The sequence below is a fragment of the Phacochoerus africanus genome, chromosome 8, assembly GCF_016906955.1.
Source record: "Phacochoerus africanus isolate WHEZ1 chromosome 8, ROS_Pafr_v1, whole genome shotgun sequence".
Lineage (NCBI taxonomy): Eukaryota > Metazoa > Chordata > Mammalia > Artiodactyla > Suidae > Phacochoerus > Phacochoerus africanus.
In genome coordinates, this window is record NC_062551.1 from 4,176,364 (window position 1) to 4,196,553 (window position 20,190).

The 20,190-nt window shown below is 56.6% G+C and overlaps 1 protein-coding gene across 1 annotated transcript; it reads left to right on the plus strand.

Annotated features, from left to right (window-relative positions):
* Window positions 1-1,690: 1,690 nt before the first annotated feature.
* On the plus strand, window positions 1,691-19,062 carry MEAK7 (MTOR associated protein, eak-7 homolog). Its single transcript, XM_047790878.1, has 8 exons — window positions 1,691-1,744; window positions 3,193-3,369; window positions 7,919-8,149; window positions 8,488-8,632; window positions 11,121-11,559; window positions 15,904-16,012; window positions 16,944-17,123; window positions 17,567-19,062. Exons 1-8 carry the CDS (start codon window positions 1,730-1,732, stop codon window positions 17,678-17,680), a joined length of 1,410 nt encoding a protein of 469 aa, XP_047646834.1. The 5' UTR covers window positions 1,691-1,729; the 3' UTR covers window positions 17,681-19,062.
* Window positions 19,063-20,190: the final 1,128 nt, after the last annotated feature.

A 20,190-nucleotide genomic window follows, 5' to 3' on the forward strand; every position in this document is an offset into this window, starting at 1 on the left:
CACTTCTCTGACTCCAGCCTCTGGCTCTGGCTTGAGGCTCTTCCACCCCTACCCCTCCTCCTCCTGAAAGAAAAGGCCCCCTGGCTGCCCTGCTTCACTGCCCTTCCTGGTGTCTCTCCAGGTGCTGCCCTGTGCCCACCCCCTGCCATGGCCTCTCCTGTGCCTGTCTGCCCCCCACTCCTCCCTGTCCTTTCTCACAGGCCTTTGGGCCCCACGGAGGCCTGGCCAAGCTGCTGTTTTCAGACAACAGAGGAGGAGCCTGTGAAGACAGGGCTGGGCAGAGGTGGCCAGGGCCCTCCCACACCAGCCCTCGCCGGGACCAGCTTGCTTTCAGCCCTGCACCCTGGCGTGTGTGGTCTGTGCTGCCCGGGCGAGCCTCCAGGGGGTGCTCTGAGACCCTCTGGGACATTGTCCACTCTCGCCCCCCCTGTGCTCAGCCCATCCCCTCTGATCTTGGGGTTACCTGTCTGAGGAATTAGATGCACGCGCTGGTGTCAGGAAGGCCACTGTCCTGGAGGGGGTAGGACCCGTGACCTCTTAGTGACACAGCCCTGGCCGCGCCGAGTCCTACGTCTCAGGTCACCGGGGAGGTCCTGAGGACTGGCGTTTAAATAGTGGCACCGTGTTCGTCCCAGACGTCCTCCTTAGAGAGGCTGGGGTCCCCCTGCTAGAGCCATTCCTTGGTGTTGAGAAGGAGGGAAGCTTTCCCAGGATTTGGGGAATTTGAGGTGTGGCCCGTAGCTGGCGTTGCCATAAAGAGGTGGGTGGCATCAGCTGGAGTCCTGGCCGTCAGCATCCCTGGTGGCTTGGGGGCTTGTTCCTTCTCAAAGTGGGGATGGCTCAGCAGATGGCCACCTCACATGCGCCAAGTCCCTGCCGTGGCCCAGGCCTGGTGGGCCGAAGGGTACAGGGGTGGGGGCATCCTGGAGCCCGTTCTTGGGCAGGGGACCGGTCGTGGGTGGGAATGAGCAGCACTGATCCAAGGGGCCCCTGGGTGCCTGCGGTCAGGGAGGTGAGTCCCATGGGAGCTGAACGTGGGGACCCAGGCTTTCTCAGGACCGGGACCAGGCTGACCTCGTGGAATCTGTGCGTGGGAGGTGGTGGGAGACGGCCCTCTGCGTGAGGGGCTGGCGAGGGACAACACAGCCATTGCACCGGCGTGTCCCATGCCTGCGTGCTCCCTGCTGGCTCAGGTGCTGGCCTGGGGGCCGTGGGGCAGAGTCTCTTTTATGACTTTCAGATTCTACAGGTGGGTGAGTCAGGCGTGAATGTGGGAGTGGGTGGCAAGTGGGAGGTGGTGGTGGGGGCGCAAGCACGGGCGGGGAGGGGGCAGTGGCTGCGTCCATGTCGGTTACGCAGCAGGTGGTTCTGAGACAGTCAGGAAAGCCTGGTAGTCTTGGAACCCAGGGCTGAACAGGCAGTGGGGTGTGCAGACGTGGACAGCCAGGGGGCGGAAGCGAACTGCCCGCAGGGCCTGCCTGGTGTCTGGTGCTCGTAGTGGACCACACGTATCTGTGAGGTCGGCCTTGGGAGCCCCTCTGGGTGGGCACGGCTGTCAGGCCTGGAGGGTCCAGCCGTGATGCGACGTTGTGCTAACATCTCAAAACTCTGTCCTTTCAGGAGTCGAGAAGGCTGCCACCTTCCAGCGTTTGGGTGAGTCACGGCCTTCAGGTTTTCTAGAAGGAGAGAAAAAGTTGGTCATCTTTGGTGTGAAGACCCTGAGAATGAAATGGAATTCACTGGGGTGCATTTTTATGCATTTACCATTTTGGGGATTTCAGCAGGATGACAAGATAGGGGTGCAGGGAGAGTTGCATGACAAGCTCTTTTGAGACTTGATAAATTAACATGATTTTGAGAGAATTTGAATTTCTCTGGCTGGGGAAGGTATGAAGTTAAAAATACCTTTGAGAGAGTTCCCGTCGTGGCTCGGCAGTAACAAACCCAACTAGTATCCATGAGGACGCGGGTTCGATTCCTGGCCTCGATCAGTGGGTTAAGGATCTGGCTGTGATGTAGGCCAGCGGCTAAAGCTCTGATTTGACCCCTAGCCTGGGGACTTCCACATGCCTCGGGTTCGGTCCTAAAAAAAAAAACCAAAAAACCCCACACCCCCCCCACTCCGAAAGCCACCCCCCCCCCTTTGAGTAAAGCTGTTGTGATTTACTGATCCTGTAAGCAAAGCTGGGACGGAACCAAGTGAAGGCAAAGGCACGCCTTGTAGACGCATCAGGTCACTGCGTGGGCTCCCAGAATAACCCGCAGCCCCCTTTCCGTTGGAGAGACCAGTCCCCCCTAATGTCTTGCCCTCTGTCCCTCCTGCGTCCTCGATGAAGAGTGTTGAGCGACCCAGTCTCGGACTGACCCCTCCCTCCCAGAGCCTTCCAAGCAGGCAGCCCCTCCACGCTCTTCCCACGCCCCCCTGGTGTCCTCGCTGCAGCTGCAGCAGGCTGCAAACGCAGCTCGGTGCACACGCGGGCCGTACCCCCGCTTGTCCTCAGCCGGTGGGTGTCGACCTGTGTTCTCGGCTGCTTCCTTCTGGGCGGCGCCTTCACACTGAATACTCCGAGCACAGGTCCGCCGTCCGAGCCTGATGGCGAATGATGCGGAGCCAGTGACGTTGGGACCTTCTTGGTGCCTTTGCTTGCCTCCCCCGAGTTGGTGGGCGAGTAGAAGTCACTGAGGAGGCGCTTCTCCTCAGGCCTGAGCGATCAGGTTCTTTCCCGGGCTCTTCGAAGAGTCGATGGCGAGGACGGGTCTGTCTTGGCGTGGCCGCGGGGGCTGTGCCGCCCTGTAGCTTAGAGATGGGGGGAGCCTCACGCCGGCCGGACCTGGAGCCCAGGCCCGAGGTTTCCCTGCTGGCTCTCCTGCTGCCGTGAGACTTGAGAAACCTCCATATGCCTCGGGTGCAACCCTAAAAAGACAAAAAATAAAAATAAATCCAGACAGTTGGTTAGCAATTATGAGCCTGCTTCGGGAGGCCAGAGTAATCAGAATTGGGTTTTTCCATGTTATTTGTATCGCCTGTTAATTTCTAGCACATTGGAACCTTACGTGGCTGTGATGCATTTTGCTCCATTTTGCAGCTAAATCAGTATTGATTCACTTGACCGTAGACTTAGCGACATTTGTTTCCTGTGATTATCGCATGTGGAGTCCCCGTCTGACCCTGCGCGACCTTTCCTCCCGCAGAGACGCCGCCGGCTGTCCAGACAGATGGGAAACAGCAAGAGTCGCTCGGGGCAGGGTCTCTGCTCCCGCTTTCTTCCCGAGGAGCAGGCCGAGGTCGATGGATTGTTTGATGCTTTGTCATTGGAGAAGCTCAGCTCCAGCACCTCGCCCAGATCCTTCTCTCTGCAGGCCCTGAAGGCAAGAGGAACAGCCAGAAGTTCATGTTCATTTTATTTTATGTTTTCATTTTCTAAGGTTTTATCGACGTACGGTTGATTGACAAGGTTGTGATAATTTCTGCTACGCAGCCGAGTGGCTGAGTTATGCACGTACCCACATCCGTGCTCTTTCAGATTCTTTCCCCACACACACCACCCCAGAACATGGGGTAGAGTTCCCTGTGCTACACGGCAGGTGCCTACTGGCCAGTCATTCCGAATACCTCAGTGTGCACATGCTGGTCCCCAAACCCCAGTCTCCCCCCCCGCCCCCACACACAACCTGTCCCTTTGGGAAGAAGTTCATGTTCAGTTTGGAGCAAGGGTCAGGCCAGAATTGGCTCTCAGGGAGTTCTCGTTGTGGCGCAGTGGTTAACAAATCTGACTAGGAACCATGAAGGTTGCAGGTTTGATCCCTGGCCTTGCTCAGTGGGTTTGGGATCAGCGTTGCCGTGAGTTGTGGTGTAGGTTGCAGACGCGGCTCGGATCCCGCGTTGCTGTGGCTCTGGCGTAGGCCAGGCTACAGCTCTGATTCAACCCCTAGGCTGGGAACCTCCACATGCCGCTGGAGTGGCTCAAGAAAAGGCAAAAAGACAAAAAAAAAAAAAAAAGAATTGGCTCTCGGGAGTTCCTGTCGTGGCACAGAGGAAACGAATCTGACTAGTATCTACGAGGATGTGGGTTCGATCCCCGGCCTCACTCAGTGGGCTAAGGATCCAGTGATGCTGTGACCTGCAGTGCAGGTCACAGATGCAGCTCCGATCCCGTCTTGCTGGGACCGTAGTGTAGGCTGGCGGCTCTCACTCCAGTTCGACCCCTAACCTGGGAACATCCATATGCTGCAGGTGTGGCCCTAAAAACAACCACCTCCCCCCCCCCCCCCCAAAACCCTAAACCTGGCTCTGTCCCTGTAAGACAGGTGCATGGGGACCCTGAGGGGTGTGTTTTCTGGAAAGGTGCAGCTAGGCCCTTCTTCGGGCTCTGTGGGCCCTGGCTTCGTGCTGCAGCGTTTGGGGGACATTGCCAAGTTGAGGCTGCCCAGCGGGGCTGGCCTGCTTCCCATCTTTTGAACCCTTGTCTCCTGCTTTCCTTCCAGACGGGGGACAGGCTGCCCTCGCTCTATCTGTGGGTCCAAAGTCGGCCTTGGCCTTTAGGATTCCAAAGCGTTTGCGGTCCTAGGAGTTTTGTGGTTTTCTGAGTCGAGGTTCGCCTGACAAAAAGTGACAACTGCCCATTCCCGTCTTTGGCCCCGTTGCGTGGGCTCCTCACTGCGAGTTTGGGTGCCCAGAGCAGGACAGCGACACAGGGACGCCATCAGCCCGTCTTCCTCGGTGAGGGGAGGGACGCCGAGTGTGGCGGCGGCGTTCGGAGCCTCCTCTTTAGCGCGTGCGGAACAGAGATGCCCCAGCATCCCCACCTCACAGATGAAGGATGCTAGCCCGGGAGGTGACGGGGTCATGGCTGCGTGTGTGTCTGTGTGTGTGTGTGAGAGTGTGAGATGGGGTCATGGCTGCGTGTGTGTGTGTGTGTGTGTGTGTAGGTGATGGGGTCATGGCTGTGTGTGTGTTTCTGTGGGGGTGAAGGGGTCATGGCTGTGTGTGTGTGTAGGTGATGGGGTCATGGCTGCGTGTGTGTGTGTGTGTGTGAGATGGGGTCATGGCTGTGTGTGTGTGTGTAGGTTATGGGGTCATGGCTGCGTGTGTGGTGTGTGTGTAGGTGATGGGGTCATGGCTGTGTGTGTGTTTCTGTGGAGGTGAAGGGGTCATGGCTGTGTGTGTGTGTAGGTGATGGGGTCATGGCTGCGTGTGTGTGTGTGTGAGATGGGGTCATGGCTGTGCGCGTGTTGTGTGTGTAGGTGACAGGGTCATGGCTGTGTGTGTGTTTATGTGTAGGTGAAGGGGTCATGGCTGTGTGTGTGTGTGTGTGTAGGTGATGGGGTCATGGCTGTGTGTGTGTTTATGTGTAGGTAAAGGGGTCATGGCTGTGTGTGTGTAGGTGAAGGGGTCATGGCTGTGTGTGTGTGTAGGTGATGGGGTCATGGCTGCGTGTGTGTGTGTGTGTGTGAGATGGGGTCATGGCTGTGTGTGTGTGTGTAGGTTATGGGGTCATGGCTGCGTGTGTGTGTGTGTGTAGGTGATGGGGTCATGGCTGTGTGTGTGTTTGCTGTGGAGGTGAAGGGGTCATGGCTGTGTGTGTGTGTAGGTGATGGGGTCATGGCTGCGTGTGTGTGTGTGTGAGATGGGGTCATGGCTGTGCGCGTGTGTGTGTGTGTAGGTGACAGGGTCATGGCTGTGTGTGTGTTTATGTGTAGGTGAAGGGGTCATGGCTGTGTGTGTGTTTGTGTGTAGGTGAAGAGGTCATGGCTGTGTGTGTCTGTGTGTAGGTGACAGGGTCATGGCTGTGTGTGTGTTTGTGTGTAGGTGAAGGGGTCATGGCTGTGTGTGTGTGTGTAGGTGAAGGGGTCATGGCTGTGTGTGTTTGTGTGTAGGTGATGGGGTCATGGCTGTGTGTGTGTGTGTGTGTAGGTGACGGCGTCATGGCTGTGTGTGTGTGTGTGTAGGTGACAGGGTCATGGCTGTGTGTGTGTGTGTAGGTGAAGGGGTCATGGCTGTGTGTGTGTGTGTAGGTGAAGGGGTCATGGCTGTGTGTGTGTGTGTGTAGGTGACAGGGTCATGGCTGTGTGTGTGTTTATGTGTAGGTGAAGGGGTCATGGCTGTGTGTGTGTTTGTGTGTAGGTGAAGAGGTCATGGCTGTGTGTGTCTGTGTGTAGGTGACAGGGTCATGGCTGTGTGTGTGTTTGTGTGTAGGTGAAGAGGTCATGGCTGTGTGTGTCTGTGTGTAGGTGACAGGGTCATGGCTGTGTGTGTGTTTGTGTGTAGGTGAAGGGGTCATGGCTGTGTGTGTGTTTGTGTGTAGGTGAAGGGGTCATGGCTGTGTGTGTGTGTGTAGGTGAAGGGGTCATGGCTGTGTGTGTTTGTGTGTAGGTGACAGGGTCATGGCTGTGTGTGTGTTTGTGTGTAGGTGAAGGGGTCATGGCTGTGTGTGTGTGTGTAGGTGAAGGGGTCATGGCTGTGTATGTGTGTGTGTGTGTAGGTGACAGGGTCATGGCTGCGTGTGTGTGTGTGTAGGTGACGGGGTCATGGCTGTGTGTGTGTTTGTGTGTAGGTAAAGGGGTCACGGCTGTGTGTGTGTGTGTGTGTAGGTGATGGGGTCATGGCTGTGTGTGTGTTTGTGTGTGTGTAGGTGACGGCGTCATGGCTGTGTGTGTGTGTGTGTGTAGGTGACAGGGTCATGGCTGTGTGTGTGTAGGTGAAGGGGTCATGGCTGTGTATGTGTGTGTGTGTGAGATGGGGTCATGGCTCTGTGTGTGTGTGTGTAGGTTATGGGGTCATGGCTGCGTGTGTGTGTGTAGGTGATGGGGTCATGGCTGCGTGTGTGTGTGTGTATAGGTGATGGGGTCATGGCTGCGTGTGTGTGTGTGTGTCCCCGTGTCCACTAGACCCAGAGCACGCTCGTCTGCTGGCCTGCCCACTCAGCTGGAACAGACAGGCCACTTAGGGACTTGGCTGCACAGTTGGTGACAACCTTCAGCAATGTGTGTCATGATAAATAGTGTTAAAAGTTCCTTTGGCAAAGAAGTAGAGTTTGCCCTTCTGGTAGGACTCTGGAAGCACCGACAGAAATAGAAACAGTCCCCCCTTTTTTGGCTGCACCCCCAGCATGTGGACGTTCCCGGGCCAGGGACTGACCCCAAGCCACAGCAGTGACAACACCGCTAGGCCCCCAGGGAACTCCAGAATACCCTTTTCGAGCAGTGAGGGTGGGAACCTGCTTCCTAAGACTTGCAGACTGTGGAGACGAGTCACTTGTTTTGAGAGGGTTCCGTTTTCAGACCCCACTGATTTCGTTCCTGATTTGCCTTCTGTCAACATGTAATCCCTGGACCAAATTGGACTTTGATGCTGGAGTCTAAGGGAAAAGGATGTTTACAGAATGTTACTACCAAGACAGATAAGAATGAGATTTGAAGTAAAGACTAATTCAAAATGCGTATTGAGCACAAAGAACTCGGGTAGACAGAGCTAGCTAGTGTATCTGGAAGCCCCTAATATAGAGGAGACCATTTCAGCTCGACACAGACCCTGCGTCCTACATGGTCATACATGCAGGCATGCACATGACAGCTTCTAGAATCTAGTATGGAGCAGATGTAAGCAGAGGGAAGAGCAGTCGGTGGCCAGAGGCTGGGGGGACGTGGCCAGTCTGGGAGACGGGCAAGTTGGGAGGGCAGGATGGAAATGGATGAGGAAGAGTCTGAGGTTCAAGATGAACCACAAGCCAGGACACGTTAGGTTTGTGGGCGCCTGGGCGGCATCTTGCCTTCGGTGAGGAGAGCTGGTGCAGGTGGGGAGCTCGGAAGGCTGGGTGCCGGGAGCAGTGGTTGGTCTCGGTCCCCGAGTTATTTTTCTGTCACCCTGCTGCGTTTGACCTGCCCCATGTGTGGCCGTTCTGCCTTCCTGTCCCCACAGAGCCACGTGGGGGAAGCCCTGCCCCCAGAGATGGTCACTAGACTGTTCGAGGGCATGCGGAGGGCTGACCCGACCGGGAAGGCCACGGGGCCCAGCACGCGCGTCTCCCAGGAGCAGTTCACGCTGTCCATGTCCCACCTGCTCAAAGGCAGCTCTGAGGAGAAGAGTCTGGTGATCCTGGCAATGGCTTCTGCCACAGACGGCCCCGCGGAAGCCAGAGAGGTCCTAAGGGTAAGAGGCCACCGGGGTCCCCCACTGCCGCCCCACGCGGTCTTGGTGGCCTTGGGTGGGGGACGCAGGGTGATGAAGCAGCTGAGGGAGGTTCTGGGGAGAGGTGCACCCTTGGGGGATGCTAGACCTCGTCCCCGGTGGAGGTCAGGACTCCTGGACAAAAAGGCATTGGCCGGCTAGACCAGCCAAGGGTATTGTTAGGACGACGAGTGACTCCCCCGCGTTGTGGTCCCTCCCATTCAGCCCTAAAGAGAGAACACGCCCTTCCCCGCGTTGATGGCATGTAGGTCATAGGTCGCAGCGGAGATGTGATTAATGGTCAAATTGTGATCTTCAAGTTTACAGAGGATCTGGTTGGCTCTGTGGTGCATGTGCTGCACTACAGGCAGGAGCTGAGAGGCTGGACTCAGAAACAGGCCTCGGGCTCCCCGCCCAGGGTGCAGGCGCTGGCTGCTCAGCTGTTCTCCGAGCTGAAGCTTCAAGGCAAGTGCCCAGCCCTAGACCCTAGACCTTGGCCTGGGGGTGGCGGGAGCATGTCATCTCCGTCCCTGCCCTAGACCCTAGACCTCGGCATGTGGGTGGGTGGGGGACATGTGATCTCCATCCCTGACCTACACCTCGGCCCGGGGCAGGTGCCTCGCCATCTCCGTCCCTGTCTTAGACCTTAGACCTCGGCCTGGGGCAGGTACCACGCCATCTCCGTCCCTGTCCTAGACCTTAGACCTCGGCCTGGGGTGGGTACCACGCCATCTCCGTCCCTGTCCTAGACCTTAGACCTCGGCCCGGGGCAGGTACCACGCCATCTCCGTCCCTGTCTTAGACCTTAGACCTCGGCCCGGGGCGGGTACCACGCTATCTCCATCCCTGTCCTAGACCTTAGCCCTGGCCCGGGGCGGGTGCCTCGCCATCTCCGTCCCTGTAGTCTTGGAGGACAATTTTGAAGCCAGTGGCCTGAGTCTCCCAACTTGGGAGGGCGGTTTAGATTGTCTCATTGGTTGGTGTACAGGTGTTGGTGGCATTTCCTTATGCTCCTTATTTCTGCAAGGTCAGCACTGATGTCCCCCTGTCATCTCTGATGTCACTCACTTGAGTTTTCTCTTTTTTTCTTGGTCAGTTTAGCTAAAGATTTGTTCACTTTTTGTTATTTTCAAAGAGCCAACTTGTGGTTTTGTGGATTTTTTTCTGTTGTCTAATTCCTTCATTTCTCTTCATCTGAGCCTTTTATTTCCTTTCTTCTGCTTCCTTTAGATTTAGTTTTTTTTTTTTTTCTAGTTTCTCAAGATAGAAGATTTTTTGAGTTCTCTATTCTTTTCATATAGTCATTTATGGCTATAAATTTCCCTCTAGAGTTCCCATTGTGGGGCAGTGGAAACAAATCCAGCTAGTATCCATGAGGATGCGGGTTTAATCCCTGGCCTTGCTCAGTGGGTTAAGGATCCAGCCTTGCCATGAGCTGTGGTGTAGGTCGCAGACGTGACTCGGATCCTGCGTTGCTATGGCTGTGGTGTAGGCCGGCAGCTGCAGCTCCAGTTCAACCCCTAGCCTGAGAACCTCCATGTGCTGCGAGTGTGGCCCTAAAAACAAAACAAAACAAAGCAATTCCCTCTAAGCACTGCTTTAGCTGAACCCACAAGTTTTGGTATGTTGTGTTTTTGTTTTCATTCATCTCAGTATTTCTAACCCCCCTCCTGATTTCTCCTTTGGTCTGCTGGTTATTTAGAGGTGTATTTAATTTCTTCGTGTTTGTGAATTTCCCAAATTTCCTTCTGTTAGTAATTAGTAATTTCATTACCTTGAGGTTCATATTCTTGTGGTTGAAGAATATACTTTATATGATTTCTGTTCAGTTTAAAGTTTATTGAGGCATGTTTTATGGCCTATACGTATGGTCTGTTCTACAGAATATCTCACGTACACTGGAGAAGACTATGTATTCTATTGCTGGCGAGAAATAGCATTTATTTAAATTTACTTGGGATTTAAAAAAACCTGTGGTGGAGTTCCCGTCATGGCGCAGTGGAAATGAATCTGACTAGGAACCACGAGGTTGCGGGTTTGATCCCTGGCCTCAATTGGTGGGTTCAGGATCTGGCATTGCTGTGGCTGTGGTGTAGGCTGGCAGCTGCAGCTCCAATTAGACCCCTAGCCTGGGAACCTCCCTATGCCGTGGGTATGGCCATAAACAAACAAACAAACAAACCAAAAACAGAAACAACAACAAAAAAACTATAGTGAATCTCTTTGCAAAGTAAACTTGTTTTATAAAAGGGTTAGTGTTTTATTATAAATGTGAATTTCATTTCATTTCATTGCATTTTGTCTTTTTAGGGCTGCATCCATGGCATATGGAGGTTCCCAGGCTAGGGGTTGAATCGGAGCTACAGCTGCTGGCCTACACCACAGCCATAGCAACTTGGAATCCGAGCCACATCTGTGACCTACACCACAGCTCACAGCAACGCTGGACCTTAACCCACTGAGCGAGGCCAGGGATCGAACCCGCAACCTCATGGTTCCTAGTCAGATTCATTTCCACTGCGCCACGACGGGAACTCCACCACAGGTATTTTTATTTTTATTTTTTTAGGGCTGCACCCTTGGCATATGGAGGTTCCCAGGCTAGGGGTCCAACAGAAGCTGTAGCCGCCGACCTACACCACAGCCACAGCAATGCCGGATCCGAGCCGTATCTGCGACCTACACCACAGCTCATGCCAATGCCGGATCCTTAACCCACTTAGCAAGGCCAGGGATCAAACCCGCAACCTCATGGTTCTTAGTGGGATTCGTTTTAACCACCGAGCCACGAAGGGAGCGCCCACAGTTATTTTTAAATCCCAAGTATATTTTATACTCACCATGCATCTCACTGTGGAGCATCCAGGCGCGGCTCCCCAGCTGGATGGAGCAGGTTTAGGTGGGTAGAGAAGGAGCTGTCAGCACCCACTGGCCCTGTTTTCTCCTCTCCTAGATGGTGAGAAGCTTCCTGGGCCCCAGCGGCTGGACTGCGGCTGTGACCGTGCCATGGTCGAGGCCTGGCTGTTCCGGGCCCCTCATGTGGCCACATTTCTGAGCGTGGTCATCCACCAAGGCTTTCGGCTCCTGCGCTCGTCCCTCGATCTGGCCACCCTGCTCCCGGAGCGCCAGGTGGACCGAGGGCGGGAGTTTGCCAGCCTCCTGGACGTCCTCTCCGTCGCCTACATCAACTCCCACCTGCCCCGGGATCTGCGGCACCGCTGGCGCCTGCTCTTCGCGACCGCGCTCCACGGGCACAGCTTCGCCCAGCTCTGTGGGCGCATCACCCAGCGGGGGCCCTGCGTGGTGCTGCTTGAGGACCAGGACGGCCACGTGTTCGGGGGGTTTGCCTCCTGCTCCTGGGAGGTCAAGCCTCAGTTTCAAGGTAAGACTTGGCCACCAGCACCGCACACGATAGCCCAGCATTCATCACACACTCTGGTGGGACGCCTGTCGCGTGGAGACCTCCGAGCTGACCCTGAGCGTGCCTTTTCTGTCTCCGTGTCCTCCTGGCTGTTTGGAGGATGGTGAAATATGGCGTTTCTTTATGACCATGTAGTGCCTCATGGATTCCTGTTTAGATTCTGGCTGCAGGGGCAGGTGAGTAGGACAGGGTGAGCCCCTGGGTTTTAGGTGCCGAAGTGGCCGCTTAGCATCCTTAGACCGAGGGAGGGGCTGGGCTGCGGAAGGGCCCAGGTCACAGCGGCTCTGGCAGGCGGGCTGTTCTCGCTCAGGGGCCTGTGACTGGCTTCCTTTCCTGGAGCCCCATGTGTGTCTGCTTTGCTGCTTCTGCCCATAGTTTTTTTTTTTTTTTCTTCCCCTTTTGTCTCTTGTCTTTTTAGGGCTGCACCTGCGGCATATGGAGGTTCCCAGGTTAGGGGTCGCATCGCAGCTGTTGCTGCTGGCCTACACCACAGCCACAGCAACGCCCGATCCGAGCCGCGTCTTCGATCTACACCATAGCTCACGGCAACGCCTGATCCTTAACCCACTGAGCGAGGCCAGGGATCGAACCCACAACCTCATGGTTCCTAGTCGGATTCATTTCCACTTGCACCATGAAGGGAACTCCTGCCCGTAGTTTTGGGGTTTTGTGATTTTGCTGGAGGTTAGAAGCTCTGCTAGACTCTTGGATGCCCTGGACGAAAGGCCCCGAGTAAATCCCCACCTCGAAGAAAGTGCTTTGGTAAACGCTCTTAAAGGACTCTTTTGGAGAAGCCTCATCTCCTGGCGGGGGCTCTCCTCATACGCAGAGCTGCACCTGCCTCCCGGCAATGATGGTACCGCTGTCCCCTCGGTGCCCCTGGCCTCTGTTCTCAGAAGGTCTCCTGGGGCTGGGAGCTGTGAGATGGAGGCTTTTCCTAGTGGCTCTGGGTGGGCAGAGAGAGGCCCCCTTTACTCCCCAGGACTAAATGCAACAGCCTGGCCATCAGTTCCGGGAGGCTCCCTCCCAGTGAGGGGGCGAGGCTGATACCCTCCCTGGCTGGGTTGGTGGAAGGAAGGACCCAGCGTCCTGAGAAGGACGTGAGAGGCCATGTGCTCCTGTGGGACGGGGGCTGCATGTCCGAACCAGACGGTCATCCTCTCTGCCTGCGCCCCCCGCCCCCGCCCATCTAGCTGCAGGTAACTTCTGACTGGTCCTCAGCTCTTGGACTCACCTGTCCCATCCGTCTGCCACATCCCAGCGCACCTCATGCGGTGCTCTCCCCCAGAGACCTTCAGACGCACCCCCGCGTGCTAGGACAGAACACCCTTTATTTTCAGCCTCACGACCCCTCCTGTGCTCTGTGCTCCGTCTCGCTGCATTGCCCGGTTTCCAGAACAGGCTGCGTTCTCGTCTCAGGACGCAGCACACACCGCTCTTTCTCCCTCTTCCACCTAATTACACAAGCAGCTCCTGTCGGGCCTCAGCCTGGGGCTGCCTCCTCCAGGACGCCTTCCAGACCACACGAGAGTCGTGTGCTCCCAAAGGTCCTCTTTCAGGCGACACACTTGTGTGATCCATCCTCCCGTCTTCCCTGCACGAGGGAGAGCTTCTGCCGGCCGGAGCGCGTCCCGGAGCAGAGGTGCTTGTACGGGAGAGGTTTTAGCAGCTCTCGCCTGGGGTGGGTAGAAGGGAGCGTGACGGGAAGGCCGGGTGCCTCTGTGCCTGAGAGCTCATTGTTTCAGGATTTGTTTTTTTCTAGGTTTCAGATTGTTCCAGATCTTTAACATAGCTGCTGCTACCAGCCCTTCACTGTGTCAAGGTCCCCAAGACCATGCCCATGTCACTGAGTCACTAGTAGGACTTTGGCTGGTCTGTCACAGTGAGAGGATGCAGAGCAAGCGTGGCCCAGGGGACAGGTGTGGGGGTGATGCCCGGGGGTGACGCCCAGGGCAGCCGGGCTCCCGCCTCCTCCCTCAAGGAGTCGCACAGGACGTGCTTAATTCCCCAGCGACGAGCGGTGACAGCACAGTGTGCAGTGCTGTCCAGCAGGGACACCCAGAACCCGGTGACGTGAGCACCCCTGCCTGGCAGGTGCCCAAACCCCAGGCTCGCAGGACAGCGGGAGTCCAGCACCAGCCACACTGGACACTCAATGCAGTGCAGGCAGCTGCCCCTCCGTCCTGGGAGTGGGGGCACCCGCCCAATCCAGGTGCCCAGATGCCAGCCCGGGGCCGGCCTGGGAAGCAGGGGACCCCAGTCTCGGGCCTGCAGCTGGCGCTTCTGCACACCCTCCTCTTCCAGTTGTGGTGTCGCGGGGGGGGGGGGCCCTCTGGGGAGCGACAGCCTGGGTCTGCTTGTGGTTGGAGGCTCCGCTTTAGGATGTGGAAAAACAGACTCATTATCCCAGATGAAAATGCCGTTTCTTCCAGTGCCTGTCCCAGTAACTCCAGGTCAGCCCTGCTGCGTCTTCATCTTTGATTAACGAGCAGAATTCACCTCCTTGAAGAGCAGTGGGAAAATGCAGGTAGCAAGTTTTCAAGCTTGAGCTCATTCATTCTGTTCTGAAGAGGATGGACCAGCAGGGGGCAGCCTAGCATCACAGCTGACAGTCAAACGCTGCGCGTTCTTGTCCCTTTGTCCCAGAAACAGTCACCTTGAATATTTGAGCCTTGAAACATGTGACAGCCACCAGGTCGCTTCCTTTTCGCCTCTGCTGTGCAAGGGGCAGCTAAAGGCCTGAAGCTCTGGGCGGAGCACACAGCTGCTGGGTGTGGCTCTGTCCTGGATCAAGTGCTTAACTTCCGTGGGCCTAGGTTCCCCAGGACCATGGGGAATGGCAGCTTGTAAACCACCGGGCTGTGGGTAGCACTGTCATTGTGAGAGTCCAGGGAGGAGCCCCTCTCGGGAACTGACACTTTTGTAGGTCTCCTGACTCCTTGGTCCTTGCCCTGCACCCAGGATGCCTCCCTTCTGACCATGGGCCCCAGGATGGACAGAGTGGCCGAGGCCCATGCTTTGTGGCCCCGTCACGTCTCTTAGCATCCGGGACTCAATAAACACTGGCTGCAACGCAAGGCACCAGCTTATGCTCGGTGCCTGGGGCCACAGGTGGGACCACGCAGCTCCTTCAGTCTAAACCTAACCTTTTGCACATGGACTGAGGCCAGAGTCTCTAGCCTGTGTCATCACATCTTGGTGACCTCTGCAGGCTCACCTCCCTTCGTCCCTCACAGACCCTGGGGTACAGCTGAGGGACCCTGCTGTCATCCCCCGCCCCACCTTTCCCCTGAGGGATCCCCTGCCCCATGGAGCGGCCCTTCACCTGGCCATCTCCATCTCCGGATGTCCTTTCGGACTTTGGAGGGGTGACGTTCCCACAGAGCCCCCGGGGTCAGTCTGGATTGAGGCCTGGGCGTGGCTGGTCCTGATTCTGCCAGTCCAGGCCCACGTGCTGCCGAGGGCCGTCCTCCCAACCCCCCCTCCGTGTCCACCCTGCTCCTTTGTGCTCCCAGTCGGCTTCTTGGAGCGTCTTCCCACCTGATCAGTGGCCTGACCCCCAAGTACCGGAGCTCGGTCCTCTCACCTTGGGGGGCCAGTCCTTCCGGCCAGGATCGCACACCTGTGGGGAACATCCCTGCTTTGGCTCCCAGTTGGCCCGGAGCTCCCTGGGGGAGGCACAGCCTCCATCCCTCTCCCCAGTGAGTCAGGGACGGGAGGCATCTCTGAGCCGGGGATGCTGAACATTCTGGAGTTTTGACTGGCACCTTCTCTTGAGTGGCAGCATGCCCACGCCTGTGCCCTGGGCGAAGCTAGAGGGTCATCTTTCCCAGTGTGTCCCCTCCCCTCCCTGTGGGCAGCTGCTCCCCTCTAGGTGATGTGCTTTTGTAAGCTGGGGACAGCGCGTGCCTGCCTGAGGCTGTGTGAGCGCTCAGCTGGTCTGGGAGTGACGGGCCTGCCCCTTGCTCCTAAATCAAGACGAAGCTGCTCCTTCTGACTCTGGGGAGCAGCAGGCAGGGCTCCCATCTGCCCCGGTGAGCCTCGACAGGCGTGTCCAGCAGATGTCGGACCCTTTTCAGCATTGCCCTCAGCCTGCACCTGCAGCTCATCCTCCGAGTCCTTGGGGCACCGCCCGATGGCCTGACTGCCGCGCAGCGCGTGTGGGAGCCCTGCGCGCACTGAGGACCCGCAGGAAGCTCTTCCCACTTGGCCCTCTGAGCTGGGGCCTGTTCCCGTTTCCTGCCCCTCCCTGTGCCCTGCTCGGATGTGCGATCCTGCTGATTTTTCACTCTGGTCACTTTCAGGGGACAGCAAGTGCTTTCCTGTTTTCCATCTGCCCCGCCATGGCCGTGTACACCTGCACGGGCTACAATGACCACTACATGTACCTGAATCACGGGCAGCAGACCATCCCCAACGGGCTGGTAAGGACCTGGGCGGGGCAGGGCACGGCCCTGCAGGGCGATGTTCATCCGGATGGAACCTACCTGGATGTCCCGATGTGCCGCCAGGCCCGCCCCCAAGCCTCAGGGAGCTGCGCGTTTGGTCCGTGCGCATGCGTGTTCAGCTCGCCCTACCCCGGTCTCAGGCCCGAGCCGGCGCTGAGCGACTCCTGGGACAGAATTTCTTTCCTGCAAAAACAGGGCTTTTGTTGGGGGCGTTTCCAGGGTTTGGGTGGAAATGACGAGTCCGGCCAGTTTTTCTGGTCCTCAGATGGTTGGTCTGTGGCCTTCGTGGCTGGAGATGCGGGGGCGGGGCCAGGCCAGAGCTGGGCTCCCGGACGTATGGGAGAGCTGACTGCGCTGCGCTCCAGCCTGGACTCGGCCACCGGGAGAAGAGGCCGAGGGTGAAGGTTCCCACTGTCAAGTGCTGACCTCTCCCCTTATTTTCCTCGCTGGGGTCTCTGGGCCTGATGGTCTTTATTTTTTGTCCTGTCACTAGCACTTCCTGCCAGTTCAGCCCCCTGAGAGAGACATGGGTGGGAGTCAGGCCACCTTGATGGGTGTTCTAGTAACTTATAACGTGATACTTAAATTGCACCAATTTGTATATGCCACAGTTTAAAAAAAAAAGGGAGTTCCCACTGTAGCACAGTGGGTTAATGATCCAGCTTGTCTCTGTGGAGGCACCAGTTCCATCTCCCAGTGAGATCTGGTGTTGCTGCTCCAGCTCGAATGGAATCTCTGGCCCTGGGAACTCCCTATGCCACAGGGGTGCCAAAAAAGGAAAGAAAAAAAAAAAAGATAGAAAATTGCATTCCCTTCTCAGCCCTTGTCTCTGGCGACGTGGAGTTGGGGGGCCCGGGGGTGTCCGGTGCTCCAGACAGAGGAGATGCAGGTGTCCTTCCCTCTGCAGGGCATGGGCGGGCAGCACAATTACTTTGGGCTGTGGGTCGATGTCGATTTCGGGAAAGGACACAGCAAGGCCAAGCCCACGTGCACCACGTACAGCAGCCCCCAGCTGTCGGCCCAAGAGGACTTCCGGTTCGAGAAGATGGAGGTGTGGGCCGTGGGCGACCCCTCGGTGACACAGCCGGTGAGTGCGGGGGTGTTTGTCCACTTTCTCAGCCTGATTCCTTTCCTCGTGCATCTGGAGATGCTTATTCAAGGTTGGTTTCCAGCAGCTGTGGCTGGCCAGAGAGGTGCCACTGGGTACCCAGCATAGCCGGAGGCCTTTGGGATCTGGGGCGGTCTAGTAGGAAGACCCACGTGGGTGGGGCTCCTCCGCCAGATGTGGAGGGTCTGGGCCCCTCCTGGTTCCGGGGTTCTACAGTGAGTTATTGGACCCCCCTGCACCCCATACTTCCCGACAGTGGCATCCCAGGGTAGAGGGGACACTGTGGGGGAGGGAAGAGCCCCCACCAAGTTCTCCGTGTGGCCACAGTAGGATCTAATTCCACTCTGATAAACTGGACACCAGCAGGACGTCACTGCTTGGTTTTGGCCCCCAGACGCGCCCACTCTTCCCTCCTCCTCAAGGCCAAGAGCAGCAAGAGCATTCTGGATGTGGACCCCGCGGCCCAGATCCTGCTTGAGGCCAGCGGGCGGAGTCGCCACAGCGAGGGGCTCCGGGCGGTGCCTGAGGACGACTGAGGAGAAGGCCCAGGGCAGGCCCTCCTGCCGCCGGGTCCAGGCTCCCGACAGAGCGCCACCCGCAGACCCTCCCCCGTCCCGCGTGGGCTCCCCTGCGGTACAGAGCGTGCTGGTCACGGCCAGGTGGTCCTGGAGGTGCCTCATCGGAAGAGAGTAAAAGTCCTCTGGGGCCATGATGGCCATTGGTGGGTGCGTCTCCCCCCGAAACCCTCAGGGTCAGATTAGCAGCTTGATTCTTACCCTTGGCTCTGCGGATGAGCCCCGCAGATGCCTGAGACGTTGGACGCCTCTGGCAGTAATTAAATCCTGTGTTGAGGATGTGCGTTCTTGCTGTGGGGGAGCGAGATCCACTCGCTGGGGGGCCCTTGGCTCCTGCTCAGGCCTCCCAGTTAAAAGCCTTGGTGTTCCATTTCCACTGGTAAGGGGAGGCGGTGTTTGGCTGTGAATCGTGATGCTTTGGGGAACAGCTTCCTATGTCCTGGAATTTCTTTCAAAGAGGTGTTAACAGCGTATTAGTGGGCGAAAAAGCCAAAGACTTTGGAGGTAGCGGGGACACGGTCTCCCCTAAGGTTCCACGTCTGCTTTTCTCAGCTGTTTGTAAGAGCATCTGTGCTGTGAGCAAATGGGGAGCCAGGAGGTCTGTGGAGCAGCGATGGTGTGGTTTTCTTATTGATGAAACGTGGGGATGTTCGGGGCCGTGAAGCTCAGAGTCCTGCTAATACATGTCCCGCCTGCCAGTGGATGGACCACCCTGGGCTCCTGACCTCCAAGGGCAAGGGCAGGGTGGGTCGTCTTGACAGCGTGGCCTTGCTTTAAACGGACGGCAGTGATCCGGAGACGCTGCGAGGACAGCGGCGGGCCGGGCCTCGGGCAGCACCACTGACCCACGTCCAGCCCCTCGGAGGGGCCCGAGCAACATCCAGAGACCCTGAGAATCCCGGCAGGGCACAGGGGGCTCGGCTCTTCTGTAGATTTGATGAAAATGCTGCCTTTTTGTAGTCTATGCCCAGATTTATAAGCCATAGGAAACAGGAGCTGTTTGCATCTTGCAGCTTCTGCATTCTTTTTACCAGGGGGCTTATCAAACTCTACGCTTAGCCCTGAGCACAAGGCCTTGAAATGAGCCTTCAGAAGAGGGGTGTGCGCTCAGAGCGTGCATGACACACGCACATGATCCTGATTGATTTTCCTTTTATAAAAAAGAAGGAAATAATAGCTTTAATAGCTTCTCAGGTACTTTATGACCGACGGCCTGACTGATGGGAAGCAGAGAGAGGCTCTTAGGATCTACAGGTACCCTTGCCAGAATCTGAAGAATCAGGCCCTGAGTCTTCTGTTTGTTACGGGTTTTTTAAAGAATAAAAATGCAATGAAATACCTCACTCATAAATGGTCCAATGAATCCCATTCTGTCCGTGGCTCTTAGAGGCTGGATGTGTCTCCTGGTCTGCTTTCGGCCTTGTGTCCCTTCTAACACGAATGCCAATTATGGAGTTCCGGTCGTGGCTCAGCAGAAACGAACCTGACGAGTATCCGCGAGGATGTGGGTTCGATCCCTGGCCTCGATCAATGGGTTAAGGATCCAGTGTTGCCGAAAGCTGCGGTGACGTGGGAGATGTGGCGTGGATCTGATGTGGCTGTGGTGTAGGCTGGCAGCCTGGGAACTTCCACATGCTGAGGGTGCAGCCCTAAAAAGAAAGGAAAAAAAAGAACATAGATCATAGCTGGGGACGTGACTGCTTCCCAAGACAGCACACCTACCCAGAGGAAGCAGGGTGCCCAGCCAGGTGTCTGGTCACCTGGAGGATTTGGCCCCCAAGGTGGGTGTGGGACAGCCATGCCACTCCTTGTCCCCTGTCGTTCTGAGCCGGTAGGCCGTTTTGGTGCCAGCGCTGCCCGAGGCTACAGGACCCAAGGAACCAGGCTCCACCTGGGCCTGAGAAACCTGTGAGGCTAGTTTTAACACATGAAGGTTTTTTTTTTTTTTTTTGGCCACACCCTTGGCTTGGGGAAGTTCCTGGGCCAAGGATCAAACCCCAGTCACAGCAGTGACAGTGCTGGTTCCCTAACCACTGGTCCACCAGGGAACTCCACAAGTTTGCTCTTTGATAAAGTGCGTTTAAAAACTCAGGTTGTTGGAGTTCCCGCTGTGGCACAATGGGATGAGCAGTGTCTCTGCAGCGCCGGGATACAAGTTCCATCCTCTCAGCTTGGCACAGTGGGTTAAAGGATCCTGTGTTGCCACAGCTGCAGCAGAGGTCAAAACAGGGGCTCGGATCCCTAGCCTGGGAACTCCGTATGCTGCCGGGCAGCCAAAAATGTTAAAAAAAAAAAAAAAAAAAGAATTCAGGTTGTAAGGACAAGCGGTCTCCTTGGAAGTGAAGACGGATAAGGGCCCCTGAAGGTGCTAGAAGAAGGGGCAAAAACATGACTGTTTGTGGTACAGCGTGGCTGTTGTTGCTTTTCTTCTCGCCGCATTTTTTTTGAAATTAGAATGTTACTGAATGAAA